We start from the raw sequence: 18,339 nt of genomic DNA, 5'->3' as shown, positions 1-18,339 counted from the left end.
GAATTTGAACAACTCCTTCTTGAAGTTTTCCAATGGCTGCTGTGGGTTCTATACACTCCTATAGTGGTCAGTGACGCCAATGGATGGAATATGTAGTTTAGTTTAAGTGAGTCAGTCCACTCACGTCAATACTCCTGCTTTGACTGAAACTCAGAAAGTTCCAGTTCGCAAGGAATTCCTCCAATAATAAACATTTGAATGATTTCCTTCGAAGCACACAGCAGCTTGACAATCTGTACACAAACAGGCATGAAGTGATGTGGCGAAGACGGAAAGTCAGATATCGTCTGGGAGCAGGTGAAAGTAAAGTGAACACAGCTGGCGAAACACAGAGAGTCAGTGTTTTCGTATGGGAGCTGTGAAAGTTCTAGATGTGTTCAACTACCGGGGGAGTCTGGTGGGGGGTCATATATAAAGGCACAAAGGTTTTGGGGGGCAGGGTGACACACACACACGTAGATACTAAATACCACAGGCAATAAACACACAAGTCAAGTGCTCACTGATCAAGCATCACACTGAAATGTGAAAAACAAACAGAGAGAGACAAGACTAATGAGTTTGGGTAGGAGCAGGCCATTTAGAACCTTTCACCACATGTTTTTTCTGCAGGTGACGTTTCAGTATCATTCCCAAACACAAGTCCCTGCCTGCAGAGCTGGCCACATCTCCTCACTACCACAGCTTCGCGTTGGACGGTCATTCCTCAGGTATTACTGCAGACTTTCGCAGACAAAGCATGAGAATCAACCCTGCAGCAACACATCACACACGTCACATGACAGCGTACACACACGCAGAAATCCGTGACAAGTCAATAAGCGTGAGCTTGTTTAAAAGCTAAGGTGCAACATGTGTTTGTCCTCTGAGATTAACATTCTGGGGCTAATCTTGAGACTGAGACAGAGTTGGTGATTTGCAGGCGACACCCAGGGCCCTGCCTTGACCCTGCGAGGAAGTCAGGAGTCCTCCAGAGGAAACTCTGTTCATCCATCAACAACACAAGCGGCTGAAGGATGAGGCCCCATGCTGGGAAAAAACATCAGCTGGATATGAGGCTGCCCCTACAGGACAAGCAGCAACGAATTAGTCCCTAAACATACAGACTTTTCCAGACCTTGTTTGTTGGAAAATTACTGTCGAACTCTTGGGTGGTATTTGGATGTGGTTTTTCCTGAGCGACGACGGGACGATGGCATCAAAAATATTCAGGAAATTCAACTCATTTTGATGAGTTGAATGCTTGGCAGCTAATGATTAGCAAGACGTTTTATTTCAATCCTTTATTTACATTCCTAAAGCCTCAAGGTTTACCTCAGTAGTAAAACTAGTAAAACTCACAACAGCGTCAGCCACCTCTTTCATGCCGCATCGACAAATCAAATGCCAGTTTTGTTTTGAGAAGTGGGGAGGCAAATGCAAAAAGTGACCAGGCTGAAATTAAAAAATATATATATATTTTATTTAAACGTGATGGACTGCGGGAGTGCACGCGTCATAGCGCTGGACTGTTATTTCTTCATTTCTTTCTGTCTCTCGGGTGAAACGCTGATCTGACAAAACGACCGTTGACAGCAATCAGTCTTGTGTCTGAACCTGAAAACAAATATGGCGCCCATGGCTATGTCAGTACCAGTATGAACACTACGGTTAGTGCACTACAGAGGATCTATTGATCAGAAATTTAGGGAGTCTAGCGCGAAAAACAGGGCGCCCAATATCTCTTGTTCAATTTAGGCACCACTCACTCAAGTCAGATTCTAACTCAATTTTACACTTACATAAAGGACATCTAATGTAATCTAATAACCTACTTTCCTTGCCTTGTATAAGTTATATTACATTGCTTGTAATTCATTACATATATAGTTTAGGCAATATTTTGTCTTAGATTTTGGCTTTCATAGCAGCTTGATATTTATGTGTTAAAAACGATCAGGGTTACTTACGTCTGCATTATCATTTGACTCTTTAGTGCTTTGGTGCACATAAATGCTGTTAAGATGACAGTGTTGAAGAAGGAAAACAGTCGTGCCTCCACTGATATTAGACAGCGCTTTATGTTTATCGAAAGCAGCAGTCGAAAGCAGTGTGTCTTTTATCCTTTGGTATGTTTACACACATGTTGGCAGAACTGACAATTTGAACAAAAATTGTTTTAGGAAGTTTTAAAATGTCATTTTTTTCAATGTTATTTTTTTACTTGTAGTATGGATATGGTTGCACTGGACAGAAACTTGCCATATATGTAAGACTGTGAAAATATAAAAAATATTTTATTCTGTAAAAGCAAAGCTAATACAATATATTTCGATATTGCCCACTCCTACACTGAAGACATTCACAACATTCCGTCACCTGATAGCCGCACTGTCAGTTCAACAGTTGTGATATGATGGTGAAGCAGGGAGTCTAAGTGTGCCTCGAGACACTGCCTGCAATGGCCATTATCCTCAGCATTAAAAAGACTAAACCACTATAAATCCATGGCTAACAGTGTAGCAGATATTGTGTTGGTGATAATAACACCCTGCAAGTATGTAGGTTTCTAGGTTAAAATTTCCCAAGTTGTGACTCATTTCCGATTTAAGATTTATGGGCTTATCTTGACAAGAAGGAGGAACTTTAGAGAAATGGATAAACACTGTTTCCTAAACAACCATGAATGAAACCAGAGCACTTACATCTGAACTCTTTCAGGCTGTGGATATAATGCCAGGTCAATTCAGCACATACTTTCAGTGTTGGAACAATGACGGTGTGTTAAGTGATGCATTTTATGAGTAAAATTCAGACCTCCTGAAACCATCCAGCCCGTTTACAGCGATTTTATAGACAGAGCCTCATTGGAGCCAGTGATTTTGCAGTGGTGTACAACTTAAAAAGTCGAAGCAATCCAGTTTTAACGACAGAATTTATTTTTAAGCAAAAGCCCCGCCCTGACACACACACAGAAAAGGGGTACAAAAATAAATATTGTGGGAACTGGGCACACACAGAAGCTAAAATAAATGGTTTTTAACTAGCAGTGATATCTGGTTTTTGTAGCGAGGCCAGCAACCCGGCTTGTTAAAGCAGAAATGTGGAGACAGACCAGATCAGCCAGAAGGAGTCAAAGCTGTATTGTGTACTATACAGCAACACTTCTGGGCTTGCATGTCACCTGGAGAGCACACTTTGTTTCACATCTGGACACTGTTATTAGAGCGCAGGAGTGTGGCTCTGTGTTGATAGTTGGAATAACAGGTTTCCTGTGTGATGACGCCACAGCTATTAGACTGTTAGAGCCTTAAGCCGATGTCAAAGTTGAAAATATTTAGGACAACTCTTTCAGTTGAGCGTGCAGAGAAATAAAGGAAAATGATGTCCTTCATATTAACTCACATAAAATAGGACGGTACGAGACGGGCAGGTATAACTCATATAGTCTCACTGACATTTAAAAAAATACATAAGTCACAACTTTTCTCCACCAAAAAAATGTCTTTTCATTTATCCATTCTAACCAACATTGATTGTACATCCAGCAAAACACATGAATATCAGACTCTTGTGGGTCACAGATTACAGCAGATGGATACCTTTCACTTCCAACTGCATTATAAAGGGGAAGAGCTTGCAAAAATCCCAGGTCGCATCTACACTTCAGAAGCAGTGGTCGCGTTGTTTATCCATCTTTAACAGCATCCTTCAGACAAACCCACTTGTTTGCCAGAATGATACACACTCACATATTACATCTGAGAGCACTTCATCTTGTGGACACATCTTATCTGCTGGCGCACTGCAAACTCCAGCATCACGCTAAATATTTACTTCATGGCAACGTGTGGATATGGTGACAACTGAAGGAAACTGAAAGAATGGTGCAGCCTTCTTCTATGTTCAACTACCTGTCTTTTTCTTCTCATGTCCACAACCATTTTACCTTCACTCCGGCTTGAAATCTCACACACTCTTAACTTCCCCTAACAACCTCCTCATTTCCTTCATAACTTCCTTTGGTGGCTTCTGCGCAACAGATAAAACATAACAACATCATAAACCTAATGTGCCACAGGCACTGCGTGTTACAGATAATAGGATGTGTCACACTCTCAGAAACACACACATGTACAGCAGATACATGCCCAGGCAACGTCCTCGGTTCATCAACACTTGAAGCCTATGTTTAATCATCACAAATGTGGAAGTAAAAACAGACTCTTGCAGGACTAAAGAAAGCAAACAGAGAGTTGGCCGGTCGATGCGTAACCTCATGAGTCAAGCCTGGCCATCATCGGACTGCTATTAGCACTGCTGGCATGAAAAAGGTCTTATTTTTGCCAGCGACTAAATCTGCTTCAACAGAGGGAGTATCACACCAAGTCATGTAGCGGTGGAGAGAAGAGAGCGGGATGAAAAAGAGAAGGCAGCTCTGGTGAATTATCTGAAGTCAAGGGCAAATGAGTGCCAACCTCAAGTGTCGACTTCCACATGATGAGAGCCGGTCACAGACACAACCAGTTAAACGCACAAGTGTGCGTATTCACTTGGACCCAATCTAATCACCCTACCCTTGACAGAAGAGGCCGCGCCACATAACAACCAAGTCACGTGTCCTGACTATTTTGGTGCCTGTGATCAAATCTATGCTGGAGTGTTGCGTCCATCACTGACTTATGATCGATTTCCATGAAACAAAAGGAGGACATTATCTCCACCCAACTCGATTGTAGATGTAAAGCCTGGGGGCACAAAACAATAGTTTCTTTTATAAAACACATTTACCATCACTAGATGTGGACGGCATTCAATTCTGAGGTAAAAATAGAAAAGACTGTCTGAGCATCAATCTGTCTTCCCATCAATGGTCCATTTTCTCAGGGTGAAAAAGGTAAAATTGATTTTGAAGGCTGAGAATAGAAGGCCATATGTCGGAGGCAGTCAAGCATGGAAACAAGCAGCAGCTACTGCTGCTGGGAAATGAGAAGCAGATGTGTTATCGCATCACCGTCCTTGTTTTTATTTTCATCACCAATTGTCACAGAAAGCACCATCTAATGTCAGTGAGGGGCTTTCGATGACATCAACTGTACCATGGCTTGTGAAGTAGACAAAACATGTCCTGTGGATCTCCGCAGACTTGAGAACAAAACTCCCTCTGGTTGAATAACAAGGTGTCTCTAGAGTTTGGGGGGATATATTTTGCATTCCAGTAACTCAGTTGGCCTTTCTGTTACAGTGAGAAAGTGGATCAAGGCAATTCAAGCAGTAGCATCTTGACATGGTGTTGTTAGTTAGTTAGCAACCGTGGGTTACCTGGGGCGGTTGCTCCTACTGTTTTATTTTTTGAAAATTAAGGCTGTGAAGGTAAAAATAGCCTCTATGAAATTGAGATTTCTGGCGTGTGCTGCTGGAATTAAACCATATTAAGATTGGAATTTGCCATGTAAAGCCTTGTCTGTGTCTTCCTGACAGGCTTTGGAAAAAAAAATCTCATCAACATTTTTCACTCTTAATCTCACTTTTAATTGAGTGAACTGAAGCATGGCATTCCTGTCTCGACTTGGAGTGACCTCAGCGCTTCACCTGTTGCTGTGTGAGTTAGCATAGCTGACATGATCATTGTGAACACACACTTGCTACAGATGCACTTCTCACTGTGAGGTGCGTCGCAGGTCACAACCCCAATCATCACTCCAACTAGAGATCTCCAGGACGTTTCAGCGATTTAGATAAAGTCAGGAACACGCCACACATAAGACGTCCAGCTGGTCTTGCAGCTATTTCGTTGTCATCAACACACCAGCTGCAGACACGTGCTGGTGTCATCATATGCAAAGACTCATAGCAGAGGTGTGTATCCTGGTTGTGACCCAGAATAAACACAAGACCCCAAGCAATGGCGGTTCCAGCGCTGAGTTTCCGTCTCAGTGCTCATGGACAACCAGCCAGTGTTGGTGTTGGGGAATGATCAACCGATCAAATACACGCTGCTGACCTTCACCGTCTCAGTTTACTGCCATCAAAGTGCTCCCTTCAACACATGCTGCTCATATAAATCAAGCAAGACTGCAGGCTATATACAGAGGAGGGTGAAACAAGTCGCCGCAAGCAGGAGGAGGTGAGTGACTACTGAGCATTTGAAAAACAAAGGTAGCAGATAGTAACACTGACAGAAAAGAAACTGGTGCGTCTGTTGTCATCCTCACTCCTGAGTTGAGATGTGCTGGGTAAGAGGAAACGGGACGACCGAGGAGGAAGCTCTACGGTATCAGGAGTGGGGCACCAGGCAGGAAAACTCCAACTGAGGCTCTTATATTTGTCTCTGTAGCCCAGACTGTAGAGAACTTATTTCACGCTCAGAAGTCAGTAAGAAATAGGGAAAAAAATAAGGGAAAATTAACTTATGGAGAAGTGATTTGAAATGATGCACATGCTCAGTGAAGGCAGCACAAGACAGAGCAAGCGGATGTAATTTGGATTAATATACGTACTCTACATAGCTTGTCAAAATGCACGACGTCTGTCGCAATATATTCAACTTGGAGCTTGCATTCTGCAATGTGGTGTAGAGGCGGAAGACATAAACTCACCTGTGCAGGGCCCCTCACATGCTCCGCCACAGACAATTCAACCCAATACCGAAAGTGGCAGAACATAATACTGGAAAAATCTCTTGTAATGGAAACAAGCTTGTCCAATGTTTTTTTTTTGGCGACAAATCTGACCTAGTGACACATGCATTCATGTGTTGGTCAAAGCCTTATTATTATTATTATTTCCCTACGTAAGGATTGTGAAGGGTTGGTGGCAATGCTAGCCACATGGGACAAGAGTATCAGACTGCATCACTTCAAGCCATCAGACAGTTAGAGGTGGACCTTCAAAAAGATTTGACTTTACCTGCGTGAAGCACCTGCGATACTCTGTCTCTGGACCGGAGCATTTGAAGGTGCGAGGAGTTTCTCCAGCTCCCATGAGTGGGACGTGGGAATGCTGCAGTGGGTAGACATTTCTGGAGTGCTGAGCCTGATGACTGATACTTTGATGGTGCTCTCTGTCTCTGAGTACCGGGGTTCCTCGGTGCAAAGGCGAGGAATAACGTGACCCGATGGAAGGTACGTTGTGGTGTGAGTGGGAGGGGAATGGTGGCGGAGGTGCTGTGACAGACTGCCAGTCAAACGCCCGCCGACTGGATATCACAGAAGATGAAGAGGAGTGAGGGGAGGAGAAGACAGAGTGGCCTCGCTCCCTGTTCCTCCCGTGCTCAGTTTTGGTTCGAGAGCGAGGTGTGCTGGTAGGTATCGGTGACTCAGAAGAAGCAAGGGCTGATTCTGAATTCTCCTGCGGTGTATTTCTTTCCTCCCTGTCGTCATCACTGCTCCTCACATCTTCAGCATCTGGTGCATCATCTCTACTGACAGCAGATCCTGTGGATGAGATCGGAGCTTCGGTGCTGTTCAGAGTGTGGCGAGCTTGTCGGTTGGGCCGGTGCAATGGCAGCGAGAAGGGAACTTTTCCATAACCAAACTGGCCTGGACGTATCGGAGAAGACCTGAGGGCAGGAATGAAAAAATACAGATGAAGAGACTATCAAGCATTTATGAGGAGAAATCAAGTCTGTGGCAGCGAGAGAGGACATGATCCAGATCTGCACTTGTCCAGTATGGTTATGAGTTACATGGAGCAAGTGTTGAGGGCCAGTGTACTGAAGCCTGCTGGCTTGACATTAAACAGAAGTAATGATGTAATGAAACAAAAGAAACCGGACATACGGAGGGTCATCTATTAAACTCCAAATCCATGGTTGCTGCTGTTGCTCAAACCCTCTCAATACTTCTAACAGTCACGAATCTTTGACTGAAAGGGGTTACTTAACAGTGCAACCTCTTATTTCTGCGACTTACAGTGGCACAACACACAACTTCATTATCAGTAGAAAAGACAGACCTACAGTGATAACATGCAGTCTTGTGAGTAAACTGAGTAATGTAAGGTTTATCATACTTAAGTTGGCATGGTAACACCCATATGTTTGGCAAAGCTTTTCCAACAAATGATTGTATTCTTCTGCTGGTCATGCAAAACTCATTTCCTGTGTGATGCAGTCACTTTCCTGGAACTGGCCTGCTCAGGGTGCTGAGCAAAGCAAATGTAAAAATTCCTTTTCAATCATTCTTTGTTCCTTCAAATCATTTGACCTTTAGTGAGAACTAACACATGTCTTCTAAGCTCTGCGATACCCAAAGAGACCCGTTGACAGAACTCCACATGGAGGATTGCACATTGAAACGAGTGATAAAAATTGCAATGTGCAAAGTTGGAGGTTGCAAAGGTTTATGTCACACTGTTGTTGACTGTCTAAAATGTACTTTCTCCTCGTGTTGCAATTGTTAACATCACCCAGCATTAGGAGAATGATATATTCATGTAACTTGCTCAGATGGAAGCACAGATGCATAGATCTTAAAATGTTGTCAGATTTACACAGCAAAGCGGTACATTTTACGGTACATTTTCTAGCTTTGAGACTGTTAGTCTGTTACAGAGTGATGACACACTCTGAGTACATTATGAAATGCAAATTATAAATTAATTCTTGATATTTTATGAACTCCACTCGCCATTGAAGTGGAGAGCTTGAACACTAATGTCAGCAAGTCCAGGTATCATCATGCTCTGTTGGTGCACTTTAAATTACTTTGTATTTTAACTGTATGTACTCATCAAAGCTTACACTGACACTCTAAAAGTTTTTAAAAAAAAACAACAATGGATTTCAACTCTTAAAGCCTGAGAACGAACCTTCTGGCTTGGAAACCCTCTCGACTATTGGAGACAGACCTTCTGCTGCTGCCTCCTTCAGGTCTCACTGCACCTGGATTGGTCGGCCTCCTGGCGACCCGACTTGCCTGGTGGTGTCCGTGAGAAGATGGGTGGTAGGGAGACTGATAGGGAGACAACCTCTGGGGACTGGTTGACCCAAAGTCTGGTTGATAATACGGAGGTGAGCGGTTCCCCTGTCCAGGCACAGGCGCTGCTCCAGGTCCCTCAGGACCATGCCAGAACAGAGAAACTCCAGGGTTATGATTGCTGGAGATTGGAGGAGAGCGATAAGGTGCGTGTGGTACTAGATAACGGGATGAGTAGTATGGTCGCATGGGTGAGACAGGAGGTCCTCCTACTGCCCCTGGCGAGTAGCCCGCCCAGCTAGGTGATGAGAGAGAGACCAGTGGATTTTGTGGGGGTGGCGGCGGCATACACTTCCTGCTTCTTTGTGACACGCCAGAACCGCACGTTTGCGAGCATTCTGACCACTCCCCCCATGGTGACCACTCCCCATCCACAGGCTCTGGCTCAAAAGTCTGCCTCGACCTTCGACCAGTCACCTGGACATATAGAGAGAAAGGATTAGAGTAGAGATACTTCACACCTGGAAGCAAGACTTTGTTGCAGCGACTACATAATAAAATATTTCATCATAAGCCACACATGATTGTGGGGGACCACAATTTTCAATTTTTCTAGTGTATAAATGTCAAATGTAAATACCTGGAAAGTGCAGTTTTATAACTACACTCAACATATTGTACACTTCACAGGTGCCTAATAGTCTCAATCACGTGAGCAGCAATGTTAAACATGCAACCACGAGACCGTGTAATACGCGGAGGATGTGCTTTGAAGAAATGCCCCTCCAAATCACAGAAAGTGAGTCCTCGCTGCATGGTGAGTTCCTTTCTTTTAAGGCCAAGTTCTAAATCCTGAACCTCTCACAGTTCACTCCTTCTTAGGAGGGATTCAGTCTGAGGCCAACAGCTTATGAGCAGATGGATAAATTCACTGAAGTCTGTGTCATGGAAGTGCAGAACAAATGGTCCGATCAGGGATGAAATGGAGGGCTACGCTGCAAATTTGTATACCAGTCAGCATGTTTTCTAAGATGCCAGGCAGAGTTTTTGTGTCTCCTTTTGTGGCTCTTTACAAATGTTTCCCATCTAATTCCATAACAGAAGCACTGGCCTGGTTGGCAGACCCCAGACACGAGGGCAGAACAAACGTTTCTATTGAGAAGGGACCAAACCATAAATCTGCGCTCCACTTCTCTCAGTCTGCACGAAATGGCTGGTGGTATAGATGAATGCAGTTTTTGTGGCCTGCAGTGATGTCAGGTGTGGCTGTATGTTCCCAGCCTGGATGTAAATGATGAGGCAAGCGCAGGGAAACAGAGAGTGAAGGAGACCCAGTGGAAAAAGACAGGGGTCGACCCTCACGGGCCTAATGACTGTTTCTCAAGAGCAGGAAAAGTCTGTCTCACCAAGTGACATCAAACACACAGCTGCCACATAACTGGGACCATTAATGAGCAGAGCGCAGTGACCCAGCAGGAGCTGCCGCCGACCTCCATGGCTACCGGTTACATTCCTACAAGACTGGACTTTCTGATGAAGAGGCCGGCTAATTTTCAATTAAAAAACCAGGCTGATGCTGCCCACCGCACACTTCTGAGGGTCTGTAAAAAATGATGCGCATTCCCTACCAAATATTTTGACAGAGGTTCGGAGACACTCAGAAGGTTTCTTCACAGTTTTTAACTGTAACAAGCTTCATCCTGCCACGATATTTAGACTCTCACATCAGACTGATGACATCTCTGGTGGTTTATTTATATTAAAGCGCTCAATGAGCCAAGGAATTTGACATTTATTGAATTGGAGACAAGAGAATACTATTAACAGTGTTTTTTATTGATGAGAAGTGAGTCAGCCGCCATGATGCGGTCCATCTCCTCTGGCCTGAATGCGAGACTTGAGTTCCGGGAGCAATGGACTTCAGTTTTATTATTTCTCTTTCAGGATTTGTATCCGTTAAAAATACACCTAAAAAAACACCATGATCATGTCCACTCCATGATGTGCTGTCTTTTCCGTGTGTTTTGTTTCAAAAGGTTTGATCATGTAATCATTGGATCTTTGAAAAGAGATCATTATTTTTATTTTTATTTAAGCTGTGGCGGTGCGCCACGATCGTTTACGCGCTATGGAAACCCTGATAAAGGGAGGGACACCAGCCAGGGTGGCGGGTGACCAAGACTAACTGTCTGCAGCCCTGACAACACCCCAGACTCCAGGGCCCAGATACTTTCCTGGCATTGAGTTTACTGAAGTAAGGAATGATCCAATCCGAATCCTTGTTGGTTTCTGACTTGTTCATTGGTTAAATCCTCAGAAATAAATTCAATAAAAACTGGATGGCTTCTGCGTGACAGCATAATACTGTTTCTGTTTCACACTTGCTCTGAGGATAATCAATCTCAATAGGCTTATAAACCTCCCAGTTTGAATAATGTACGATGTCATTGTCCCATGCTATAAATAAAGCTCGTAAACGTCTTAAAGAAGCAGAGAAAGTTACAAAAGGCCAGATGATATGAATGACTGTTTTAAGTCACCACCCTTCACCTCTCTATAGTGTCGCTGTCGTCTGGTGAGCCAGGAAGCTAATGACTCACCTTCCTCTTCGCTGTCTTGGTCACGGAGGTCGTAACCTCCACAAAGGCCCACAGCACATAGATCCTGCAGCGAGGACAGAGCAAGACAGTGTTAGAAACATGGACAAGATGAATGCAGTCTTTCATGCAGGAGGTTTACACCGTGACCTAATAGTGGGGGCCGCAATTAATTTTTTTCCCAAGGGGCCACATGAAAGTGCTGTAAAAAAAGATGAGAAACTATAAGTAAAACCGAGTGATGGACATATGAGTCAGTGTTTTGTGTCCTATATGTTATTCAGTTTTGTTATTTCGCCCGTCACTCTCCACCTTCCGCGAGAATACTGTAAGCTGAAACTTGAATTGAAACCTACCCAGTAAAATTGTCATTTTGCAAACAAATACGACACATTCTTAGCCACAGGTGGCACAGGAAGCGAGCAGCAGAACAAAAGGCTGACAGCAAACGTCTCGACCAACCCGGGTACAAACGAATGGATTTAAACAGCCAGCATGTCTTCCCTCCACATGCCACTCTGGGAGGCTGAACACACCCAGTGGATGTGGTTGCACATACGCGAAACACACACCCGCAGGTGCCATCACTCGTACATCTAAAAAAGATCTGGTCCTGTAAGGCACTTGAGGTTGGCAGTTCAAAGAAGGTGGTTTATGGTTTCGGATAACAGCTTCCTTTAATTATGAGTTTCAGCACTTCAACAGAGATTGAACTACTTTGAAAGGAAAGTGAAGTACTTTTATATTCTCAATCTCGATCTGACAGTCTAATAAAAGACGGGCATGTGAAAGTACATGTTTCCACCCCATGAAACAAGTGTTTACCTAGCTTGACCTAGATAATAAAGAAAGTGAAGGTTTAACAGATACAGTAATACTGCATTCCATTAAATATTGTGCTCTTTTTGACAACATTTATTAACTGTTTCCATTGTTCTTCTTCATTTGTTGTGTTGAAAGATGGTGTTTTGTTACACCAATAAGATGGAATTAAAACAAGACAAATAACAATTCAAATCCTCTCATCCATCTGTTTCGCTACTTGAAGTATGAATGAAAACTATGGTTGTGTATTGGCAGGTATCTTGCTATATGATACGCATCCCAATACAGGAGTGGTGATATGATATGTTGCATGATATTGTGATACTGTAAAGTCAGCAGTAAGAAGACAAATCATTTTACGGGGGAAAATGAGATAATTCAACACAACATCATGTGCATGAAAACAAGTTTACTGCTATGAACTCCATTTTCGCGTTCAGTAAAATCTCACAGTACAACTGAGGGATGAAACGCTAATCAACAAAATAATTCCAGTACAGAAAAGAAACGTTTGTATTACACATCACAAATGCAGCAGCAAGTATCCATGCATTAAACATTGATACAGACAACTTAAAATATGTAGACAATATCACACAGTCAAGCAGTGCGATATTTCAGCAAAAATATCAATATAATATAGTGCAATCGAGTATTACAATACTTGAGTGTATCATTGTATTCTTACACCTCTGATGGAAACCATAATTTGTAAAAAAAAAAAATCTGAGTGATGCATTTTACTTTCAAATCTACACATCACTCTGGTGTTTTTTCTTTTCACAGTGATGGCTCATAACTAGTTTTCTCACGGACCCAGCCTGCAGTGAATGTGGCAGATCAATTCTCACATCTCCAAATAGGAGTCACTTCACTGAGTCGCTGTTTCTTCCAGTGATCCTAGCCGAGACATCAGGATCACCCTACATCACCCTTGGGGGCCGAAACTAAAGGGCCAACTCTCCCCGACTTCGCACGACAGGAGGATTCATCCCCTGTTAACTCACACAGAACACTAGTTCTGGTCTTGACTTCTCCCTGCAGGCAGGTTTCCAAGAATGCAGAAGTCTGTCTGGTCAAAAGTTCTCCATGACTCCACACCTCCAATGGAATCCATTTCAAGACTCACAAGTACTTGTCCACTGGGCAGCTAATGGACGGAGTCCAATGTACACACAGGAAATGGTTAACACCCTGGCCTGCACTTTACTAAGCATCGACCAATCCGTTTGCAGGCATTACTCAGAGGATCATCCGACTGTTTGCTGTCTTGGCCCCCAAATACTGGAACAGTTACCCCACCAACATCTATAACATGTCAGTTATCACTCACTCAAGATTAACAGCTCTGACTCTCAGAGTTCTTGCGTGACTTCATGGACTTGACTGTTGTCCCTTACCTCCATCACTTCTGACAGATGACTGTAGAATCTGAGAGATTCCCTAGTCAGAGTGGAGTTATCTCTGAACTCACAGCTGTTTGTCAAGTTTCATTCTGCGGCCATAGTTGAGCATGTCTACCTGAGCAAAGCATCAGTAACTTTCGTCAAAGCAGGAGAAGCTCTTGCACCACGCAGCCCTGGCTAACAGGGACACACTGAAGATCTGGGGTTCGAGGAGGCACAAAAGCTCCAACATTAACTCGGATATGATAAACAGTTAACTTTATTGAAAATAAAGTGCCACTTTTGAGCTTTAATGCAAGGCACACATTTCTTTAATGGCAAGTTTCCCTCAACCTCTACAACTGCTCTCCTCAAGTCTCCTGGTCAACACTGGGGGTCAGCTCATGTCTCTCATGAGGCTCTTCTCTAACGTGAATCTGGGCAGATTCTGCTTTGTGTCACTTGTGCTTGAGACAAGTGTCCACGAGTCAAGTGTAACAGCATCACTCCATCTGCCAGGAGAATAATCCCAACATGATACTGAAGGACTCACAAAGACATTTCAACGCTCACCACCAGAAATTAACCACCGCCACAACCCACAGCCCGCAAGCCACATGTAGTCAGAGTAATTGGGCCCTTCTCTCCGCTGTGGTGCACCGCCGTGTTCTCTGCAAACCTTCCCTCAGTAGACTACACAAATCACCCCCAAAAATCACACACAAAGGTCCCGCACAGTCCGACACAAGAGAGCCGCTCAGGCCGAAGTAACGACCCCCTACCCGAGTCCACGTTTCCCGGCCGCAACTGTGACACAGTGTGGAATAATCCCAGAGCTTTAAACGCACAAAGACCGAGAAATTCCGCCAGAGAAACACTAGCCGAGGGGACACAAGTGGATCCAACCTGTGGATGTTCTGGGGAAGCGCTATCTCGTAAATCTGACGCGCAACCGGAGAGCGTAGCGCGCAAAGCCCCAACATCCGCAACAAACAAAAACAGCTTTCAAATGCCACAAACTTTCTACTCAGATCGCAGCACATGTGTCGCTGTACACAATCGCAGCAGGTTGGAGTTTACCTGTACAGAAATCCGAGCAGCATGCTCCTCCGAGTCTCCCACGACCACTGGATCACCGATCTCAAAACAGTCAGTGATCGATTATTGGATTCCACAAGTCCGAGTGACTCTGAAGAGAAAAGTCCAGCGCAGAAGTCTCTGAGCTCTGTGTCCCCTTCCTCCTGTCACAGTCACTCCCCGTGAGTTTCCTTTTTTTTTTTTTTTTTTTTTTTTGAAAAGTGGGAAGGGTTCTTTTTTCTCTCTCTCCGTTCGGTCCGCAACTTTTTTGGTCCTTATTATAAAGCAGTGTGACGTGTGGCAGCCGGGGGGCCAGTGGGGGGGAGGGGGGAGTGGGGAGTCAGGAGACAACAAAATGGACAGATTACACAACTCTGCCTCTCTCTTTCACACGCATAAACCTTACACACACCCACTCTCTCATACACACGACACAGTGGGCTGTAATAACTGGGAGAGCTGCACAATCCGACATAAGACTGCTCCATTGTGCTGGCCCCCAGTGATCAGGGCTAGTGATCTGCTCCGAGTCGGAAACAGCTCTGAGCTGGCAGCATCTGCAGCGAGGAAGCATGATGGACTGGCCATTGTGCCAATGTAAACACCAACTGTTCTGCAATGATGTCACACATGAAGGTGGGGAGCTGTGCATGGAGGGTGAAAGATGAATCTGCTGTCTAAAGGTGTTGTAAGTGTGGGTGTAGTTTGGAACCTGTGTGAGCAGATGTGGAAACATGTTTGGACAACATTGATCCACTGGACTTCCCAGTGAATCACAGAGATCCCAGAAACTCAATTCGAGATGTGACATCTGTGTGATCTGTCAATACCAGATAGAAAACAAACACAAGCTACTTGCGCGCTTCCTCGTGACAATCATGAAGATATACCTGACATTTTATTATCTTTTAAAAGCATCATGTGATTTCGGACAGTGTTCACAAAGCTCTCCTTCATCAGGACTGTTGCTCCAGTCAAAGCAACTTTGAATTCCACCACCGCAACATCACGCGGCAGCAGCATGTCGGCAGAAAAATTGTGTTCGGGCAGCTTAATAAGATGACAAAAATTTGATCAACACTTCCCATATGTTAAATGAAAGCCTCAAAGTGTAGTCATTAAACAACTTACCAGCCCATACAGTGGCTCTTCATGTTAGCGGGTAAGTCTTCATGTTCTCGGTTGGCCAGTGTCTTGTGATGTGAAAAAAGTTAAAAGCTTTGTGGTGGTTGACTTCAGAGAGTGCAGTTTTTTTTATATTAACATCATTAAATAAAGTATTTCCTCATCTCAACCTTGTACTATGATCTAAAAAAAAATACAAACTTACATCATGAGCATATTGTGAACTCAATGCGTCGATGTATATTTCTTTTTTCTTTTTTTTTTTTTTTTACATTTGGACTTCATTCGACTACAAAAACGTTGAGGAGTGAGTGTATGACTCATAAAGGAAGCCAAGCTCAAGACCAGAGGGACATGAGGAGCAACAAGTGAAACGCATGTTTCAATGTGGAGTGCTGGGGAGTTTATCAAGTGTTCTGTCTGTAAACCCCCAGCTTGAACGATCCCAGGAGGAGCCCTGCTTCACTTGTCCAGGCGTCCTCCAACACGGTGACGGTAACACGGATTAGCCACTTCAAACGCGGGGCTGAGCCCACAGTTTAGGACTCGACCACATAAGTGAGAGGCTTAAGATTTCATCTGTCAAAATAGAGAGGCATAAACAGTGAATGTGTCCGGAGGTTCCCGCGCCAGCACGCCAGGGAGAGTTGTGAAATGGATATCTTTGTACTTCTAAGCAGCGTGTCTATCAGTGACTACAATTAGCCAGAGGTCATTGCCATGACCACCAGTGGTCCGTAACCACTTATAGCGCCGGGGTCCCTCCCTCTGTTTGCCTCTTCCTCTGCGAATACCAAAGGAGCAGTATTCTATATGCTGGACATGCAACAGCAGCCATGATTGTCTGCTCCAGTGCTCGACTGCAGTGTTTACACGTGTCCGTGTGTCAGCAGAGATCCATGTGGTGCTCCAGATCTGTGATTTGTCTCCGATGGACAAGCTAAGTCAAACCTCTGCAGACCAGAGCAGCAGAGCCCTGTGGGAGCAATAAATCACTCTCAAACTTCTTGCATGCACACACACTCCCTCCCTCCAGAAATTGCTCACACACCCCAGCCTGAGGCGCAGCAGTCCCGAGACCCTTTTCTATTAAAGTTAACTAACCCCTCTGGCTACCTGGGAGCAGCAGAAGGTCAGTGCTTTAGATAGGACCACCTGAAATTGCCCTCAGTTTAGCGGTCAGTCATTTAAATAGGTCAAACCAATGGAAAGTGTGAACACTGGTTGTTCCCACATCTGAGACTCTTTATCATTATGTTGAGACTCCCTTTTCTCTCCATAGGTTCAGTCTAGAGGAGCAAGAACATTGGAGGAAATATGTGATTTACTGTTATTAAGTGGACAGTGTTAAGCATCGATCCATTGCTACAAATCTCTGAAAGCTCTGGTGCGCAGTTTGGTGGCCTGAGGATCCAGTCACTGCTATTTGCAGATGATTTAGTTCTCACGGCTTCATCACGGTGCAACCTTCAACACTCACTGGATAGGTTTGCATTTGAGTGTGAAGAGGCTGGCATGAGGATTAGCACATCTTAGTCCAAGGCCATGGTTCTCAACTTCGGGTGAGGAATGAGTCCCAGCCTCAAGTGGAGAAGTTTAACTGTCTCGGGATCTCCATCTTGAGTTCAGGGTAAAACAGATTGGTCAGCGAATCAGTGCAGTATTGCAGTTGCACTATCGCACTGTTGTGTGTAAGAGAGAGCTGATCCAAAAGGCAAAGCTCTATATTTACCAATAGATATTAATCCCGACCCTCAACTATGGTCATGAGCGTGGGTCATGACCGAAAGAATGAGATGTGTGACGGGTGGCAGGTGTCTTCCTGAGAGATAGGGTGAGAAGTTCTGTCACTTGAGAGAGACTTGGAGTAAAGCCACTAGTTCTCCGTGTAGTGAGGAGTCAGTTGAAGTGGTTCAGCATCAGTCACGGCCAGGTGGAAGGAGACCGAGGGGTCGACTCGGGACCACATGGAGGGATTATCTACTTATCTCTACACTGGCCTGGCAGTGTCTCAGGATCCCCCAGGCGGAGCTGGTGGATGTTGCAGCACGACCTTTTGATGGTGCTGCCCCCACCACTCGGCATGATCGGATGAGGATGGATGGACGTTACAACAACGACGATAAGTAATGGGTGAAGATATAATACAGGAAGACAAAAAAAAATTCCCCCTGCTACCAGACTGAGTTACACTTAAGAACTCTTAAAGAAATGTGCTTCAGATAAACACATATTTGAATATGGAAGCATTTGAAAAATCACAGTTTTGAGAGCTTTTACCATCTCCCAACTCCTCCAAGACTTTGAATAGTTCAAGAGCAGATGTCCTCATCCTGTTGGGTTGATGGAGTCAAAGTTTTTCCAGTCCCATAACAGATTTCGTTGAGCCAGCGGGAGTTTCTTAGCAACCTTCAGCCCAAAGACCAGAGGAGC

At 44.3% G+C, this 18,339-nt stretch overlaps 1 protein-coding gene across 1 annotated transcript in view; it reads right to left on the bottom strand.

Moving 5' to 3' along the window:
* adamtsl4 (ADAMTS-like 4) overlaps positions 1-15,018 on the bottom strand; it is a 32,678-nt gene extending 17,660 nt beyond the window's left edge. Inside the window, exons 1-4 of the mRNA XM_053843765.1 lie at positions 14,785-15,018; positions 11,498-11,561; positions 8,791-9,374; positions 6,889-7,540 (exon numbers count right to left, since the gene is read on the bottom strand). Of these exons, the coding sequence (XP_053699740.1) occupies positions 6,889-7,540; positions 8,791-9,374; positions 11,498-11,561; positions 14,785-14,807 (1,323 nt within the window). The 5' untranslated portion in view covers positions 14,808-15,018. The remainder of the gene's footprint in view (positions 1-6,888; positions 7,541-8,790; positions 9,375-11,497; positions 11,562-14,784) is intronic.
* Between the last annotated feature and the right edge of the window lie 3,321 nt (positions 15,019-18,339).

This window comes from Synchiropus splendidus, chromosome 15 (assembly GCF_027744825.2).
Source record: "Synchiropus splendidus isolate RoL2022-P1 chromosome 15, RoL_Sspl_1.0, whole genome shotgun sequence".
In the NCBI taxonomy this organism is placed as follows: Eukaryota; Metazoa; Chordata; class Actinopteri; order Syngnathiformes; family Callionymidae; genus Synchiropus; species Synchiropus splendidus.
This window is presented reverse-complemented; position numbering and strand designations above follow the sequence as displayed.